Here is a 17,358-nt window from a genome sequence, read left to right as displayed (position 1 = left end):
ACTCTATATCCATTAAACACTAACTCCCAAGATTCTTTAAAAAAAAAAAATTTAAGACCAGATTGTGTGGTTTCCTGGCTTAAAACAAACAAACAAACCCAAAACCCATAATACTTGTTTTTAGTAAGGTGTGCTCTCTTCCCAGATATTAAGGAAATCAGACCTGATTCTCACTGATGAAAAATTATATCAGCATGGAAGAACCTACTGTTGACCCCATTTGTAGGAGACCCATCCCTTCTGCTTTGGGATCATTAAAGCCTGGGCAGAGGAGGGCTCCCATTCACAGCAGAAGCCTGACACCTGAAGAGGTAGAATCTTCTCCATGGATGGTATTCACTGGGAAAAAAAAGGGGGCGGGGGGTAGAATGGGATCCTAACATGAGGGGACCAAATAGAAAGAAGGCCTAAAGGAAAAGAGAGAAGAGAGGTTGGAGAGAATTGCTCTGGCTGTATGTGGGTAGTGACGACCTTTTTAGACAGCACAGATAAGGAATATTTCTATTATCAGGAAGTTTTATTGGGCAGTGCTGCTACAGAGTATAGTTTCTAGAGTTAGATGGATCTGATCCTGCCTATGTTGCATGTAAGTTCTGTGAATTTAAGCAAGTCATTTCATCTCTCCAAGCCTCAGTTTTCTCATCTGCAAAATGGGGACAGTAACAATATCTTCCAGTGGAAGAGCCAGCTAGTTGGGCACCAAATAACTGTTTCCTTTTCTATGCCCCAACGAGATCACATTTCATAGCCTCCCTTGCAATTCAGTGGGGTCATATGACTAAGTTCTTGTCATTGGAATAGAGGCAAGCAATGCCAAGTGCTGTTTTCAGCTAAAACTTCTGGAGATAGCCCTCTCCACCTCTTTTCTATTCTGTGGGCTAAACTCAAATAGCAATGAGGCCCTAAGGTATGGATGAACTACAAGAAAGAAGCAACTGGGTTTTCAAATCCCTGTATGAAGTAGAGACAACACCGATTAGGAAGATTTCTCTTTGACTGCTATGAGAGCTAGAAATAAACTTCTACTGCATGGGCATTCTTGGTTCATGCAGTGTCATTCCACCTAGGGTAAGTATAGGGTTGAATAAGATAATCTCAGCAAAGTGTCCAGTGTACTACCAGGTGGCTGGTGAATGCTCAGTAAATGTTAGCTCTCTTTCTGTAGCAAACAGCAAGGACCACAGAGCAAGAGAGGCCTGGGTTTAAATGAGGCTGCGCTACGTAAGCAATTTGCTCAAACATAGTCTTGAATTCCCAGTCTGTAAAAAAGAGGGAATATTAATGAAAAATGAAAGAGTTATTAAAGTTGAGAGAGTATGTAGCTTTTCTCTCGTTTAGAAGCCCCCTTTATTCCTGCATGATTTCACACTATTTAAGCTGGTTATTGCTTTCCCATGCTGCAGTATTGATTACAGATCTCAGTAAAAGCAGCCTGCTGGGTCTGAGATGCCATTTACTTAAGTGGAGTTAAGAATTCCTGTGCCATGGCTGATCCAATATAGAGACACCTAGATGAGTCTGCAATCCTCTGGTAATTGTGGGACATTTAGGTTGAGTGAACCATCCACAGGCACCCAGAAGCCCTTGAGCCCAGAAAAAGCCCTTGAGCCCTGAAGGCCATAAAAAAAGCACTTAAAATTTTAACAGATCTCAAGAGAACATAACAGGTCCATGGATCATTCAAGCTCTTTCCCCCCCTTTTAGTTGTAATGTAGATAGAGAGGGAAGTGAACTTGCTCTCAACTGCCTGAAACTGTCTTTATTACAGGGGTTTCCAACAATGCCAAATAGAGTTACTGACGGACCCCTTAAATCCACCTTCTCATGTTTTATACCAAGAATCAGAAAATGTTGGTGTAATCTATGGGGTACCTTATAATCAAATCTATGGGTTTCGGGGAATTATGGGGCTGAATTGGGGTCACTGTCAAGGACTGAGATCTAGGGGTTAGAACTCAGATTTTTGTTTTGTTTTGTTATCTTCTTTTCAAGCAGCAAGAGTCAGAAGGTTTGTTAGAGAAAAACAGGATGAAGCAGAAAGACAAGTTGGGCAACTAAGCCCAAAGTATCAGAAGAAAAATAACAGGCACTTAAGAATCCAGGAGTTAGGAATCACATGGTATTGGAAATAAAGGGGGAAGGTCCAAGGCAAACTCCAAAAACAGACTCCTGGACTCAGTCAAGTCCATTTGGCACTTCAGTCAGTCTGGCTCAGAGAGTCCAAAGCAAAGACAATGAATTTGTGGTGAAAATACAATTTCAATTCAAGCTGGCCTGGTCATACTTGAGAAAGGAAGGGATACCATTAGTTCTCTGTAACCAAAAGACAAGTGGTAAGGATTTCATTTAGAAAGATGAGCAGAACGTATACATACATATACACTTAGCTTTGTGAGAGGAATACTGACCGACCTAAGAGAAGTACCAGCAAGTCACCTAGGTTTGGAGAATCAGTAGGAAGACAGTATTTCTCAATGTGTGCTTGGCAAATGGCTTGCACCAACATCGTTTAGGAAAGTTGCTAAAATGAAGATTCCAGGACCACTGGGGTCTAGGATCCTGGTTCAGTAGAGTACCTTTCTGATTGGCCAGAAATCCAACTTTGGGGGTGTCACATGGGGGCTCATGGACATGGCTATTCTAAATCAGTCATGCATGGCTACAGAAAAGAGAGGGCATAAAGGGTGAGTAAGATGACCCATGGGTGAAAATGTCATTTGTTGGTTGCTTTGGACTTTGGCCCTTCTCTCATGCTGTCATAGGGCCTTGAGTCCTATAACCTCTGCTTTGATTTTAGGGACCTTTTTCTCCTTTTTTTCTGTGACTTCCTTCTGCCTGGTACTCTTGCTTGTGCCCATTGCACCATGACTTCAGTGAAAAACTGGGCCTCTCTCTGCATAGGCACGGGGACAGGTTGATACAGAGATCACCCTAGATACCTCTCCAAGGCAACCATACTCAGAAAATACCTGGTGAACTGTGCATGGAGAAAGTGTCCAAGTCACCCGTGTGGTTTGAGAATTAGAGAAGGACACCGGGTGTGGTGCATAAACAATGAATCTTGGAACACTGAAAAAATGAAATAAAATAAAATAAAATTTAAAAAAGCATTAGAGAAGGAGATAGGAAATGGTCTTGAGGTGCTTATATGGTGTCTTTCTTTCTTTTTCTTTCCTTTCTTTTCTTTCCTTTCTCTTTCTCTCTCTCTCTGTCTCTCTCTCTCTCTCTCATTCTTTGTTTCTTTCTTTCCCTCATTCTTTCTTTCTTTTTAAAGATTTTATTTGTTTATTTGAGAGAGAGACAGACAGAGAAAGAGCATGATGGGGGTGCAGAGAGAGAGAGAGGGAAACTGCAGACTCCCTGCTGCAGGGAGCCTGAGGCAGGGCTCAGGATCCCAGGACCCTGGGATCATGACCTGAGCTGAAGGCAGGCAGTTAACCTACTCAGCCATTCAGGTGCCTCTATATGGTGGTTTTCCAGACTTTTATGTCATGATATCTTCCTATAGTTTGAAGTACAGTTAGGGTATTAAGAATGTGTTAAGAATACCTGCTGATAGTGCTTTCTTACCCCTTCTCTAAGAGCCCTGTTTGGTAGAATCTCTTCTGAATACTGGCATTGCCTTCTAAAGAATATAGTGGATATTAATAATGTATTTATGAAATCAAAAGAATTGATTAGTATCACATTTCATGGAATAGAACTTAATAAAAGCACAGTTTAAAAGAAGAAACAAAATTCAGAGGACCTGGGTGGCTCAGTCGGTTAAGCATCTACCTTCGGCTCAGGTTTTGATCCTAGGGTCCTGGATTGGAGCCTTGCATTGGGCTCCCTGCTCAGCGGGGAGCCTGCTTCTTCCTCTCCCTCTGCCCCTCCCCTTGCTTATGCTCTCTCTCTCTTATTTACTTACTCTCTCTCAAATAAATAAATAAAATCTTTTCAAAAAAAGAAAACAAACAAAATTCAATAAACTTTATATTGACAAATGACGGTTAGAAGGCATAATGGAAGATTCCATTTATAAGAGTTAAAGAAACAAAAACTAGGCATAAATTGAAATAAAAATGTTAGAAACCTGTAAGAGAAAAACATTGATCACCCCTACAGACATAAAAGGAGACTTGAACAAATGGGAAGACATGCCATATTCTAGGATAGAAGATTCAATATTGAAGAGGTTTTCTTTACAATATAAATAAAAATACCATCACATTTGGTACTAGTTCTTTGTAAAGATAAATGGACAGAAAAAACAAAAAACAAAAAAACAAGCAAAATGTCCAGGAAAACCTTTAAAAAGACAAGGAATACAGAAGTGGGAAGAGCCGGCTAGCTCAGCCAAGTAGTAAAGTGCACTACAAAATGATTATCAGTAAGAGAAGTCGGTAAAAAGTGGTATAGAGACAGGAAAGGAAGTTACATTTTTCTGAATATACTTATTCTGTAGTTTTAACTTTAGGATCATGTAAACATTTTACAGAGTTCCAGAACAAAATTAAGTTTGTAAAAAAAAAAATCGTAGAAACCGAAAGAGAAACTGAACAAACAAAATGAGAGTTCTATGGGGTAGAGGTTTGGCTATGGAGAAGAACTATTTCAAGAGACTTTAATATACAACTCAGTGTCCACAGAAATTAAGATCCAATGGAGAAAAAGAGTTTTTAAAAGTTCAAAATTTATGAATTTTAAAATGTGTACCAGGAAGCAAGGAAACTATTACATACTGTTAAGTTCATGTCAAAAGAACTCGAGTTAACTTAAAGCAGTTTTCATTGGTTAAACGTGCAGCAATCCAAGATTTCAAAGGAATACTAATAACTGAAATAGAAACTCTCAGATATATTAAAAAATCTATAAATTCTTTTTTAAAAAAGGTTTTATTTATTTGAGAGAGAGAGTGTGTGAGAAAGAGAGAGAGCATGAGCAGTGGTGGAGAGGGAGAAGCATACTCCCTGCTGGAGCACGGAGCCCCTGGTGGGGCTTGATCCCACGACTCTGGGACCATGACCTGAGCTGAAAACAGGCACTTAACCCACTGAGCCACCCAGGTGCCCCCAAATTCACAATAATACTGGGGACTTCACTAGTCACCTATGGAGGATACAAGAAAAATAATTTGTTATTCTGAAAATTGGTTTGAAAAGAAGGAAAGATAAAGCATTTTTCCTGTCTTTCCCACATGAATCATTCCTCAGGAAATGAAATAGTTATTAAAGGAAAAGTTTTTCTTTAAAGAAGACATTAAACAATAGTTAAAGAAGTAATGTTAGAATTGGAAAGTTACCATTTTAGAAACCTTAACAAACTAAAGAATGTAGGCAATGTTCCTCAATGACTGTTCACACCCTGAGAAAGATGCATCACTTATAAAGCATTCTTGCTAGAAAACAGATCCCAAATCTGATTAAGCCCAACTACTCAGTTATAGGGAACACAGAATATGAGACATGCCACAGGATAAACCAGTATGGTTTCTTCAATAAGTAAATTACAAGGAAAAAAAAAAAAAGAAGGAACTAACAGGTTAAAGGAGACTTCAGAGTTATTTTGGTCTATGCAACGCTTGGACCTTATTTAGACCCCAATTCGGAAAAAAAAAAAGGCAATTTTTTTTTTTTTAATAAATGAGGCAGGCTATCAGTCAAACATGAACAGTGGCAGAATATTTGATGATATTAAGGAGGCTAGTTAATATTCTTAAGACATAGCATAATTAGATATTATATAATGGTTTTATGGTTATACTTATAGAATGATTCCTTACTCTTTAGAGATACATACTGAGGCATTTGGGGTGAAATGATATCTGGGACAGGGTCACACCATGACCTTCATTGGCCCGCAGCATTTTTGCCTTCATGGGCCCCCTCCCACCATAGTAAATTTTCAGAATCCTAAAAATGTCAGTGCTTTCTGAGGTGAGAAAAAATTAAAACATTTTACTCAATCTTACAAGTTCATTTTTTCCTTTCTAATCTTAAAAGAAATGAAAACAACTTCATGGACTCCTGAAAGTCTGCTGGGCCTTGCCACTGTTCTTAAAGGATGTGTTTTGCCCTAGTCTGGGATTTGCGTCAAAGCAATCCAGTGGGGAGAGGAAGGGGAAAATCGGTATTAGGGGTGTGTGTGAAGGAAAATTGGCCACGAGACAGTAATTGTCGAAGTTGTGTGCTGGGCATGGGGAGTTACCATATCATCTTTCCACTTTTAGGTATGTTTGAACATTTCCATAATAAGTTAAAGCATCAGTTTCTGAAAAGGCTTCTTTGAATGCTTTTATTATTTACACAAAGGAGCAGTACAGAATAAATAAAAAGCAAAATAAAAAGCTGGTTATTTGAACCTGGTGTTCATGTGGGTCCTGAAAAAATGAGAATCAAAGATATCAAGCCTCATTTGAGACAAAGACCTAATTGTTAAAATTTTGCTGAGATTTAAAATCTAACCCAACAGAGTGCTTTAAAAATTAAACAAATTTTAATTCACTTTCTAATTTTTTTGGTGGTAAGAAAAATGACACACATATGGACGGAAATGCTGCCTGCCAATATGGTACCGTTTTATTTTGGGGCAAGCTGGCTAGGGACAACATCATGAGAATTTCACAATGGTCTTTGTGACAAAATAATGAATACAAATAAAGGGCAATACAGGAAGTCTATCCAGCCTTTCAGAAAAGCTGCATTTGGATACTGTGAGCAAGTGAGTGCAATATAGGTTTTGTGACCGAGTAAACTCCAGTATATCAAATACTGGTGTGGGCAATTCTCCACCTCACCCCAACCCCTACCCAGTAAGGTCAGACACCCCTGCTGACCTCTCAGTACATCCCTCTCTCCTCTATCCCTTCACTCTGCAAAAAGGCAGTATCTCCTCTGTGCCAAGCACTGTGCTCGACACCTGTACACACAGTGAACAAAATATGGTTCTCATCCTAAAGGAGCAAACTGGAAAGAACAAGTCAGCCACTGAGGAGACAGAGATGTAAACAGAAAATTTCAAAGCTAGTTGAGAGGTATTTTATTTTAAGATTTTTTTTTTTTTATTTGTCAGAGAGAGAGAGAGTACATGAGGATAAGTTGGGGGGGTGTACAGGGAGGGGACAGGGAGAAGCAGGCTCTGCAGGGAGCCTGATTCAGGGTTTAATCCCAGGACCCTGGGATCATGACCTGAGCTGAAGGCAGACGCTTAACCAACTGAACCACCCAGGCATCCCACAGCTTGAGAGGTATTTTAATGGGGTAGGTGGAGAGGACTGGAAGGCATCTCATAGAAGTGAAAGAGGAATGATTTCTGAACATGGAGGGATATTTAAGAGACCCAAAGGGAAGCAGCATGTTTCAAGAAAAGCAGACTGAAGAAGGCATTCTGGGCAGAAAGGTGTAGCAAAGCCAAGAAGCCTGGGACAGTGCAGATAGGTATGAATGCTGGGCAGAAAAGTGGTGGTAAAGGGGAGACTGGGTGCTGGAAAATGCTATGGGAAAGTGGTCATGAAGAAGCAAATGTCAGGGCACCTGGGTGGCACAGTTGGTTGAGTGTCCAACTCTTGGTTTCAGCTCAGGTCATGATCTCAGGGTCAGGAGATCAAGCCCTATGTCAGGCTCCATGCTCAGTACAGAGTCTGCTGGAATTTTCTCTCCCCTTCCCTCTGCCCCTCTCATTCATGCTCTCCCTCTTTCTCTCTCTCAAAAATAGTAAAGTCTCAAAGACTTTAAATAAAAAAAAGAAAGAAAGAGAGAAGCAAATGTCTACATCAGGGTCCTTACTTAAAGTATGGGCTGAAACCAGCAGCAGCATCACACAGGAACTTTTTAGGATGTAAAAGTCTCAGGCCTACCGTGGACCTCCTGTATCAGAAATTCTGAGGACGGGGTTCAGCAGTCTGCATTTCAGCATGTTTTCTACGTGATTCTGATGCATGCTAAGTTTGAAGCCACTGGTTCTCAATCGGGAGTAATTTTGTCCTCTAGGAAACACTTAGCAATGTCTGAATAGACTTTTGGCTGTAAGACTGATGGGGGTGGAGTCTTGCTGGCGTCTAGTAGCCAGGGATGCTGCTAAACATCATAGAATGCATAGGACAAGCCCCACAACAAAATCCAAATGTCAACAGTGCAGCTGTTGAGAAGCCCTGATCCTTCCCTCTTCCCGTACTCCCTCTCCCTCTCCAACCCCCTACATCTTTCCTTCTCATCTATCACCCATCATCTATCTCCTTTATTTCCATTTGTTCTTCTACAGACCCCAGAATACAGAACACTCACGAGGCCATAAAGGGCTCCTTTTCTGCATTTTAATTTACACCATTGCAGATAACCCTCTCCTTTTATTCGATTAATAATTCCCTATGACAAAGTTGATCTATGGCTAATGGACATATTATTTGATTTCTGTCCCACATAGGGCCAGTTATCTTGCTGGGAATGGAATGGGGGCTGCTCAGAATACAGGCGACAATCACCACCCTAGGCCCGAAGCTGAAGCTCTTGGCATTCTGCATATGAGCAGACACATGGAGTCCCAAGCAGCCAGGAGCCCTGACTTTGATGTGAAAGACAGTCCCAACAGCAAGTGAGGCTTGAAATATCTTAGCTCTTATAAGAGACAAGGTATTTGGGACAACTCAGCTATTCCTTGAGAGCATGGAGGCAAGTGTGTCTGTTGAGAGTTCAAGTACAGAGTCTACACAGAACAGTATGAAGCAAAAATATACAAGGTTACATTAAAGAAGCTGGGACTAACTGACTGGACAGTATTCTAATTCGATAACACTGTCAAATCAAAAGAATTCTATCCGAAGAAGGTTTGTGGGACCAAAAGGGTGAAAGCAATGTAAAGTTACAAAGACGAACATTGGCAATGCCCATCTAACAGTTTCCAGGGGATTGGGTGCCCTAAAAGAGCAACGTGAATGGTTAGTCTGCCTCATGGACCTATCTTCCCATAGTGGAGGTAGAGGCTGCAGGTTTTGAAGTCTGAAGCCATTCACCATCCCTGTTATCCAGCAAGGGTGGCTCTGCTCTTGAACTATTACAGTTGCCTTCTGAGAGCTGTCTTTCCGATGGCTGGCCCACATAGAGAAAGTGCCCTGATTAAGCTGATGTGAATGCTGAGGTTGCCCAATGGGCATGTTTCTCACTGAGCGTGAACCGACTGGCCTTTCAGTTTATAGGCACTGGTCTCTAGGTCTCTACTGAATTTACTTAGTCATCCTGAATTGGTAGAATCAACTCTGGGGCATGGATAACATGGAGCTTCCAGACTCCCAAAGCAGAAGGAGGGTCAGAACTCGAACCGTAAAAAATGCTTCTTGGAGTCTGCTCCTGGCATTCTACCTCTTGTTTTCCTTTGGCCACCCTCGCAATGTGTCTTTTCTTTCAACGTATATATTCCCATGATACCCAAAAAGCACTTGTGGTCGATTGAAAAAATTGGCCATCATACTTGGCAGCTCTTCTCACCAAGAGGCAGTCTATTTCCTCACTCCTTGAATCTGGGATAGACATATGACACGCTCTGGCTGATAGAATATGGAGGAAATGACCTCATAGGAGTTCCGTGACTAGACCTTAAGAGACTTTGTTTGCAGCTTCTGTTCTTGCTTTTCATAACTCTAAGTTCACTGTGTATAAGTCTTCAAGCTAGCCTTCTGGATGAGGAAAGATACATGGCTCAAATACCCAGTCCTTCTAGATGATAGCCAGTCAACCCCAGAAGCAAAGTCACATTGTAAGTACACAGGAGTTCAAGCAAGACCAAGAGAAGAACCTCCTAGATTAACTCAACTTGCTCTTGCATAGGCTCGTAGGCCAAATACATCGTTATTGTTTTAAGCTACTAAATTTTGGATTGTCTGTTATGGAACAGCGGATAATTGATACAGCAGTGTTTGTATTTTTAATACTTCCCAACTGCACCATGAACTTATTGCCACAGTTTGTCTCTGGAAAGCCATGGAATTTGCCTCTTTACAGAACACAATCAGGATTTATCTTGGACTGTCTCCTGAGCTTCAGTGTCTCCTGCAGAAGAAATAGCCCCTGCATCTTTCATCAAGGTACTAAGAGATTTGGGTAAGTGGTACAGAAAATGTTGGGTTTGTCGACATTCACATGAAGAGAAAGAGGACAGTTAAATACATAAACAATTGCATTTCTCAGACATAGATTTCTGACCTTCAGCCGGCGGTCTGGATCTCCACTGCATAGAGAATTGACTGATACTTTGAATGATTTCCAGGCTGGGCTTAAGTTATTCATAACAACCTGAGGAAAGAAAGAGAGGGAGTGGAGGGATGAGTTGGGGAGGAAATGCTTGACATTTTCACATTTCAACATAAAAACTGCTTGAGAAACATTGTGGTGCTTATGAAAAGGACAATTGCCTGGAATAGATGTCTTAATGAAAACTGGGAGTAGAAAACCTTTCAAGGGTTCCCATTAAGTGGGTCATTATGGGCAGAACTCCTGTAGTCACTGGCCTGGACCTTGTGTCATAAATAATGACAGTAATACAGTCCAGCATGTGGATGCTGGGGATGACCCCTTCTACATCAACTGGAGCTAGGATTGAGGAGGCAGGCTTGCCTCTGGATCTCCAGTTCTATAGGACTGTCATTCCTATGACAGTGTAAGTAAAGACTATTGGTTGGTGTAGAGAGTGTTAGCAGATCATTTCTACTGTTAAAAAATTGAGTGATTTGGGTAACTTGTGACCTTGAGTCAGAGCAGACTGCAAGTCAGAGGAGAAGTTTCTAAAAGAAAAATCCCAGGAGCATACTTATACCAGCTATCCTAGGAAGGTATAATAGTATAGATCTTCAGATCTTCAGTGTCACAAACTAAGTCTGTAAGAGTGGAATCCTTTTGGAAGCAGCTTACTAATTAATCCTTCCCAAGAATCCAAACAAGTCATCTTAGTCTGTCATGAGTATGATTCAAATAAGTCAGCTGGGCTTAGAATGTATTAGTACTTGCTCTGTGCCTAGGATTGTACTTTGTACTTCAGGAAAGGGGTTCCAAAGTGTGATCCTTAGAACAGCAGGAAAATCAGCATCACCTAGGAACCTGTCAAAAGTGCCGATTTTTAGATTGCACCCAGACCTAACAACACAAAGTTTGGAGGCGGGCCCCCTATATGATTCTGAGGCATGAAATTCAAGAACTGCTGCTCTAGGGTACATACAAATGAAGTCAAATAGAATTCTGTCATATCGATTTTTCTTCCTATGAAATTTTTAGTTAGCAGAAGTCTTAGCATTATAAAAAAATTAATTCTCTATCCAAATAACATAATTATTTTATAAGTGATTTTCTCTTCTACTGGATTCCTTAATATAACTATGAATTATTGATTATATCATGGACTCATTATTAAATTTCTTTTAACGCATTAAAGTACAAAAATAATGTTCCTGTGGGGCTTTGTCTTGTGCTCCGATACCCTGGGGATGATCAAAGTGATAGTGAGAAGAAAAGTTAGGTAAAAGTGTTTGGGTTAATTTAAAGTTCTCTCCTTTATATAAAAACACTAAGAAGTGATGATATTTCATTGCAACAGTTTTGAAAAACTCAATAGCAGATCAAAGTTTCAACTAGAAATTTCCTATGAAATTAGAATCCGAGTGTGTGTGTGTGTGTGTGTGTGTGTGTGTGTGTGTGTGTGTACTTCCCCCAAGAGAACGGTAGTGTCTAGTATTTATTTCATATCTGTTAAATAAGAAAGAGGAAAAAAATCGATGCCATGTTGCTGACTCATTGGTAAACCTTACAATCACATTTCTTGTGAGACTTCAGAAGCCCCTCAGCAATGAGGTATGGGAGGAGTTCTAGAGATTCTTGAGAACAGGAGAATTTACCAATACCAATAATGAGAAAAGGACTGCTGTCAGGAAGAGGAGAGAGGGATCTTGTGAGAGAAATCTAATAATACAATCCCCATCTCCCTTCTGTCTGCACATTAAAGTCCTCACTCACTGACTGGAGCAAAAGCACGAATGGACACACCACTTCTAATTCTCACCAAAGTTTATTTACTTTTCCTGGAAGAAGTCTGTCACCAACGGAATCTGTATGTGTGAAAAAGACTCTGTTTCGTGGTAGCAATTAGGTGCCACTCAGGGAAACTACTGCACCTCAATCTACTCCCCAGGGATTGAATTCCAGATAACCACATTGTACTATAACATACAGTAGACCTACCACCTATACTCAACTCCTTCCATTATCCATTCTTTTGTTAATACATTTGATTAAATGCCAACTACCTACCAGATGATAGCCACAGATGTTGCCTATTCAAGACTATTTAATTCTTGTTTACCTTAAATATGACACAAAAAGTTCCCCTAATGCTACTTGCAACTCTATTACTTCAGGAAAATGGAAATGGATTTCTAATGTGAGGTAGTGGGAACATGGTACCCCACTATCACCCTATGAAAATCATGACGGTTTCTTCTTCCTTTACTCCACCATTGTGTGTGTGTGTGTGTGTGTGTGCAACAGTCTTCTCTCAGCTCTGTCATTCATCACAATCACCCCACATCTCCTTACCAACGTACTTCTCAACCCCACAGACTCTCTTTGACTAACTTGTCAATAAAATAAAAAGTGGAGATTGGAGTTGTTTGTTGAATGGGTGTGTGGTACTGGGTGGTGGGTGGGGGTAATAAGGGATAAGGTTCAGAGCACCAGGGAGAAGGAAGAGGGGGCTCGAGAAAGAGATGCAGCTAGATCAAGTGGCAGCTGAGACAGGTTCAGCTGTTCATTTGATAGGCTTCACATCAGCCTAGTGTACAAACTTTTTACTGGGGAGGCAGATCGGCTTCCCAAATTATAGTGAAGCTCAGGACAAACAAACTCGGTTCAAACCTCTGCTCTACCCCCTGCTAACTATGAGAACTTGGAAAGTCATTTGATTTCCCAAAGGTTCAGTTAATCAACTATAAAATGGGGGTAATAATAAACATGTCAAGGAATTGTTGTGAGAAGTAAATAAAATAATGCATATAAATCACTTAGCACAATGCTTGGCGCCTAATCACTCATTAAATCTTAGCTAACATTCATATTCTTACTATTAATAAATTGCTGTCTGTATTGAAGGTCAACAATGGAAAATTGGGGTGAGAGAGGGTCTTCTAATATCTAAATTGAGAATTTAAAAAGCTACATGAGGCAGAGAGTCCTTTTAAAGACAATGAAGAATTCAAGTCTGAGTGCATAGCTACGGACATCAAGAAATGCAAGGGGTTTCTAGAAACAGGTCAGTTTATTATTTTAGGAGATGAGATGGCATAGCTGAAGATGACTCTTCTCACCTCAGTTCGATGTACAAGCTGCTGGGTTGCATCATCATTCATACGAAAAATTTCCAGAAATGGGTCAGATTTACTGAAGAAATCCTAAAATAGATAAACAAAAATCAGTTATTCCCCACCTACACATATTTGATCTTGCCTTGAAGCAAATGCCACTGGATTTGACCTTCCCTTCTTTGTTCTTGGCTAGAATGAGCTGCATCTGAAATTCAAGTTCTTTGAGAAGTATATTCTTGGTTGAGTAAAATCTAAAGAATTCTTCAAAGATCAATTCCAATGATCTTGTTTGAAAAGCAACATATCTGTTGTCTTAAAATATTAATTATAGTTATTGTTAAAGGCTCTGTCTGATGATGACAATATCTGGGTCACCTGTGGATCTGTTTTTATTTTCTGTTTCTTGATTCTGCCCCTTGGTATACCAGACACTGTGTAAGAAAGATTATAAACGCTTCAGGTGAGTCTTTAGCTTCTGACAAGCATTAGAATGGGGGCAGTTACCTAAATCCGATTAGGACTGAGCTATTTCAAGATTGGTTTCTCCAAAAATCTTTAAAGTCACGATATGTTTTTGATTCATCTATTCTTTCAATATTGTCTTTACACGGCTCTAACTGAAAGGCCTTGTGTTCCTAAGGGCTGTTTTTCCTTGACATGCTCTCAATGCTAATTTTTGTGAGACTCTCAAAGGCTTTGTTTATCTCCGTAATCTCTTGGCTCAGGTTTTTTTTTCTCCTCTTTGTGCTGCTATTTGCTAATTAGTGATTGCCTCAGGAGGAAAAGACACTGAGACTGTTTTTCTGGTTCATGAATCTTGAACCATAGCGCTCTCAGTATCCCCGAAATTCAGTTTTGTTTCTCTAGGCCCATGAGATGACAAAGGCCTCTTCTCAGTTTATTTCTCAGTCACTATTTTCTCTTAGGCTTCTTAGCCTCTCTACCCATGGTGTTCTATGAATCAGGCTTGAGGAATTGCCCTGAAAATCTGGATAGAATGTCTGAATCTGGATAGAATGTCTGAATCACTTCAGTGGATTTCTCTCCTATTTTGGCCCCTCAAAATCTGACTGCTTTAGGACCCCTAAACAGATATCTCTTGTACCTTACCCAGTGTTTCTAGCCACTTTAAGTGGAAGAATAGTGTAAAACAAGCGGGTACTTCATGACTGGAAATAATCATAACCATATCTTTCTTTAAACTTATTTTTTATTCCAATGGATTATAAAATTTCAGAAAGGAGGAATTATGTCTGATTTTCTTTTGTATCTCTACCATTTCCTCATCTTCCATAAGGTCTAGGCTTTAGTGGTACATAGTGTTTACTGAGTGTATGAAGGGATACATTTCTAAATGAATGAATGACACGAAGACCTGGTATAGAATAGGAGGCTATCTGAGCGGCAGCCTTAGTTACGACACTCTTATTATGTATTTTATCAGGTGATTCCCCCCCGCCCCAGAATTCTAGCCTGCAGCTAAGCAAAATGAAGCCCATAGTCATCCCAATCTTCAGCTCAACAAAATATTCTTAGGAAATATGCTGATCATAATAGAGTCTTGTGCTCGATGTTACTATATAAAGAAGGATAAAATTTGGTCTCAATCCTCCAAAGGTACCATCTGGTGTGGTGGTAAGACAAGTACACAAATAAATATAACCCAAGGCTAAGAATGAATGAATGAATGAACAATAGACAAGAGAGAGAGAGTTGAGGGATTTGTGCTGGAAAATATGGTTGTGAGGAGGGTATTTCTAGGCAGGAAACAGACTGCGTGAAGGTGTGAAAGAGTAAACAGAGGGGCACCTGAGGCAGGTTAATTCCACTGCAACCTAAGGATGTGTAGGGGAAGGGTTTGAGACAGTTCCGGCAAAGTCAGCTCCATGATATGAAGGCCCTTATATGCTTAACTAAAGGCTTTGCACATGCCTTGGGAGCTGGCAACCAACGATGGATTTTGAGCAGAAAAAATATAACTGGCTCTCTATATAGGGTAAAGAATATCAGTCAGGGGTGCCTGACTGGCTTAGTCAGCAGAGCATGTGACTTGGGTGTAAAGATTACTTAAAAATAATATATTATATATATGTAAAAAGAATATCAGCGTAGAAACTTCGTAGGGCACCTTAGAAAGAAAAAAGATGGGAGGTAGATCTATCTATCCCCCTCTGTGTTTCTCCCACCCTACCTAGAGCTAAACACCACGAGCCACAATACCCAGAGTCTGGAATATATCTTTCCACTCTTATTTTTGAAGGTACCAAATTACCACAGCCTTCATCTTGTCAAAAACCCACAGTGAGTGTTTTTATCAGTAAGTCTGTCCTGCAAAACTTGTCCATCCACCAAAAAGGCCCTTTTCTAGCAGACATACTGCTAGCAGATTCCTACCTCTTACACATTTACTCAAGACATACACGCCCTACCCCCCTTATCTCTGCTTCAACACTCGTCTTAAAAAATTGGGCTTTGAAGGGGTGAGGGGGGTGGGAGGTTGAGGAACCAGGTGGTGGGTAATGGGGAGGGCACGTATTGCATGGAGCACTGGGTGTAGTGCAAAAGCAATGAACACTGTTACGCTGAAAATAAAGAAATAAAAAAAAATTGGGTTTTGAAGGGGCGGGGGATGGGAGGTTGGGGAACCAGGTGGTGGGTAATAGGGAGGGCACGTATTGCATGGAGCATTGGGTGTGGTGCAAAAACAATGAATACTGTTACGCTGAAAAGAAATTTAAAAAAAAAGTGAAAAAAAAATTGGAACCTCCCTCTTAACTCCCTTTGTTAAAAGATGTGAACCACATTAGCTTGCTCCTAGATGCCCTTGGACTCCTCCCCAGGAGCTTCAGGCTTTGTCTCCTTAAATAAATGATTGCTCCCTCAGGGAACACGTTGGTGAATTGCACTTAAAATTGCTGACCACACTGGAAGACTCTATCATTATTTTTCTTTTTCCTTTCATTGATAATTTTGAACTTTTGTTATTATTTTTATATAAAAATAGAATATATAGAAAAAGAGAAGGAAAAAAACAGCCCATACTCGTACCCATAATTCCACAACTATCAATATCATTCTGGTAGATACTTTTCTGGAATCGAGACATAATTTTCTTTTCTTTCTTTTAAAAATATATTTGTAATCATACTTTACATACATTTTAATACTTTTTTTTCCTCCTGGTAATATATTTCAGGGCTTCTTCTATTTTATTTTATATTCATTTTAAATACTATTTAGGCTTAGCACAGAGATGTTGTCAGGAGGACATAAGAAGGAAAGATCAGATATGAGCTCTGCCCTGAAGGAACTGAAAATCTAATATGGGCGCACTGCCTTTAGAACGGCTTTCAAACCTGACTCCACTGTATGCAATCTGCATGATTTGGGGCAAGATATTTAATCTCCTCAAGCCTCCGTTTCCTGGCTGGTGTTTGGAGAGAATGTCACCTTTTGCCTCCTGACATTGTGGAAGAATTAAAGGAGGTGATCTGTGCCGTGTGTGGAGTCTAGTACCCGGCAATGATAAGCACTCAAAAAGTGTTGCTGCCTTGATTATTATCAAAAAAGAGACAATGTATGAGGACGCTTTGTAAAGCTATCAGGGATAATTACGACTAAGAAGGCATCTGATTGTTGGGAATAAAACAATTCATAAGCAGCTCAAAAATCTTACATGTACACTCAGAAATTTGTAGTTTAAAAACACAACTCTGGTCTGATTGTATGGCTATGGGACACATATATGTATGTATGTGTATATGTACATATATGTATGGAATTTTTGGTTGTTTTTGGTTGACTCTCAGCATTAAGATGGCCCTTGGGACAGCTCAGTACAAGCAACATTAATGACACAGGCATTTTACTGAAGTTTTGCTATGGTGAAATTTTTAATAAATTGGAGGCCATATCACGATATGAAAGAAATTTAGTCATGCAAGAGGACAATAAGCAATCAGCTGAGGTTTGGAATAGAAAGGGAAGCAGTGCATTTCTATGGCAGTGATCTTAAAAACGAAACACTGGAATAAGAAAAG

At 40.1% G+C, this 17,358-nt stretch overlaps 1 protein-coding gene across 2 annotated transcripts in view; it reads right to left on the bottom strand.

Annotated features, from left to right (window-relative positions):
- CPNE4 (copine 4) overlaps window positions 1-17,358 on the bottom strand; it is a 505,564-nt gene that overhangs the window by 114,207 nt on the left and 373,999 nt on the right. For both annotated transcript variants that reach the window (XM_046001314.1, XM_046001315.1), the window contains exons 6-7: window positions 13,322-13,405; window positions 10,176-10,265 (exon numbers count right to left, since the gene is read on the bottom strand). In XM_046001314.1, the coding sequence (XP_045857270.1) occupies window positions 10,176-10,265; window positions 13,322-13,405 (174 nt within the window). The remainder of the gene's footprint in view (window positions 1-10,175; window positions 10,266-13,321; window positions 13,406-17,358) is intronic.

This window comes from Meles meles, chromosome 4, assembly GCF_922984935.1.
Source record: "Meles meles chromosome 4, mMelMel3.1 paternal haplotype, whole genome shotgun sequence".
Taxonomy (NCBI): domain Eukaryota; kingdom Metazoa; phylum Chordata; class Mammalia; order Carnivora; family Mustelidae; genus Meles; species Meles meles.
The sequence above is the reverse complement of the archived record's forward strand: the minus strand, read 5'-3'. Positions and strand labels throughout refer to the sequence as shown.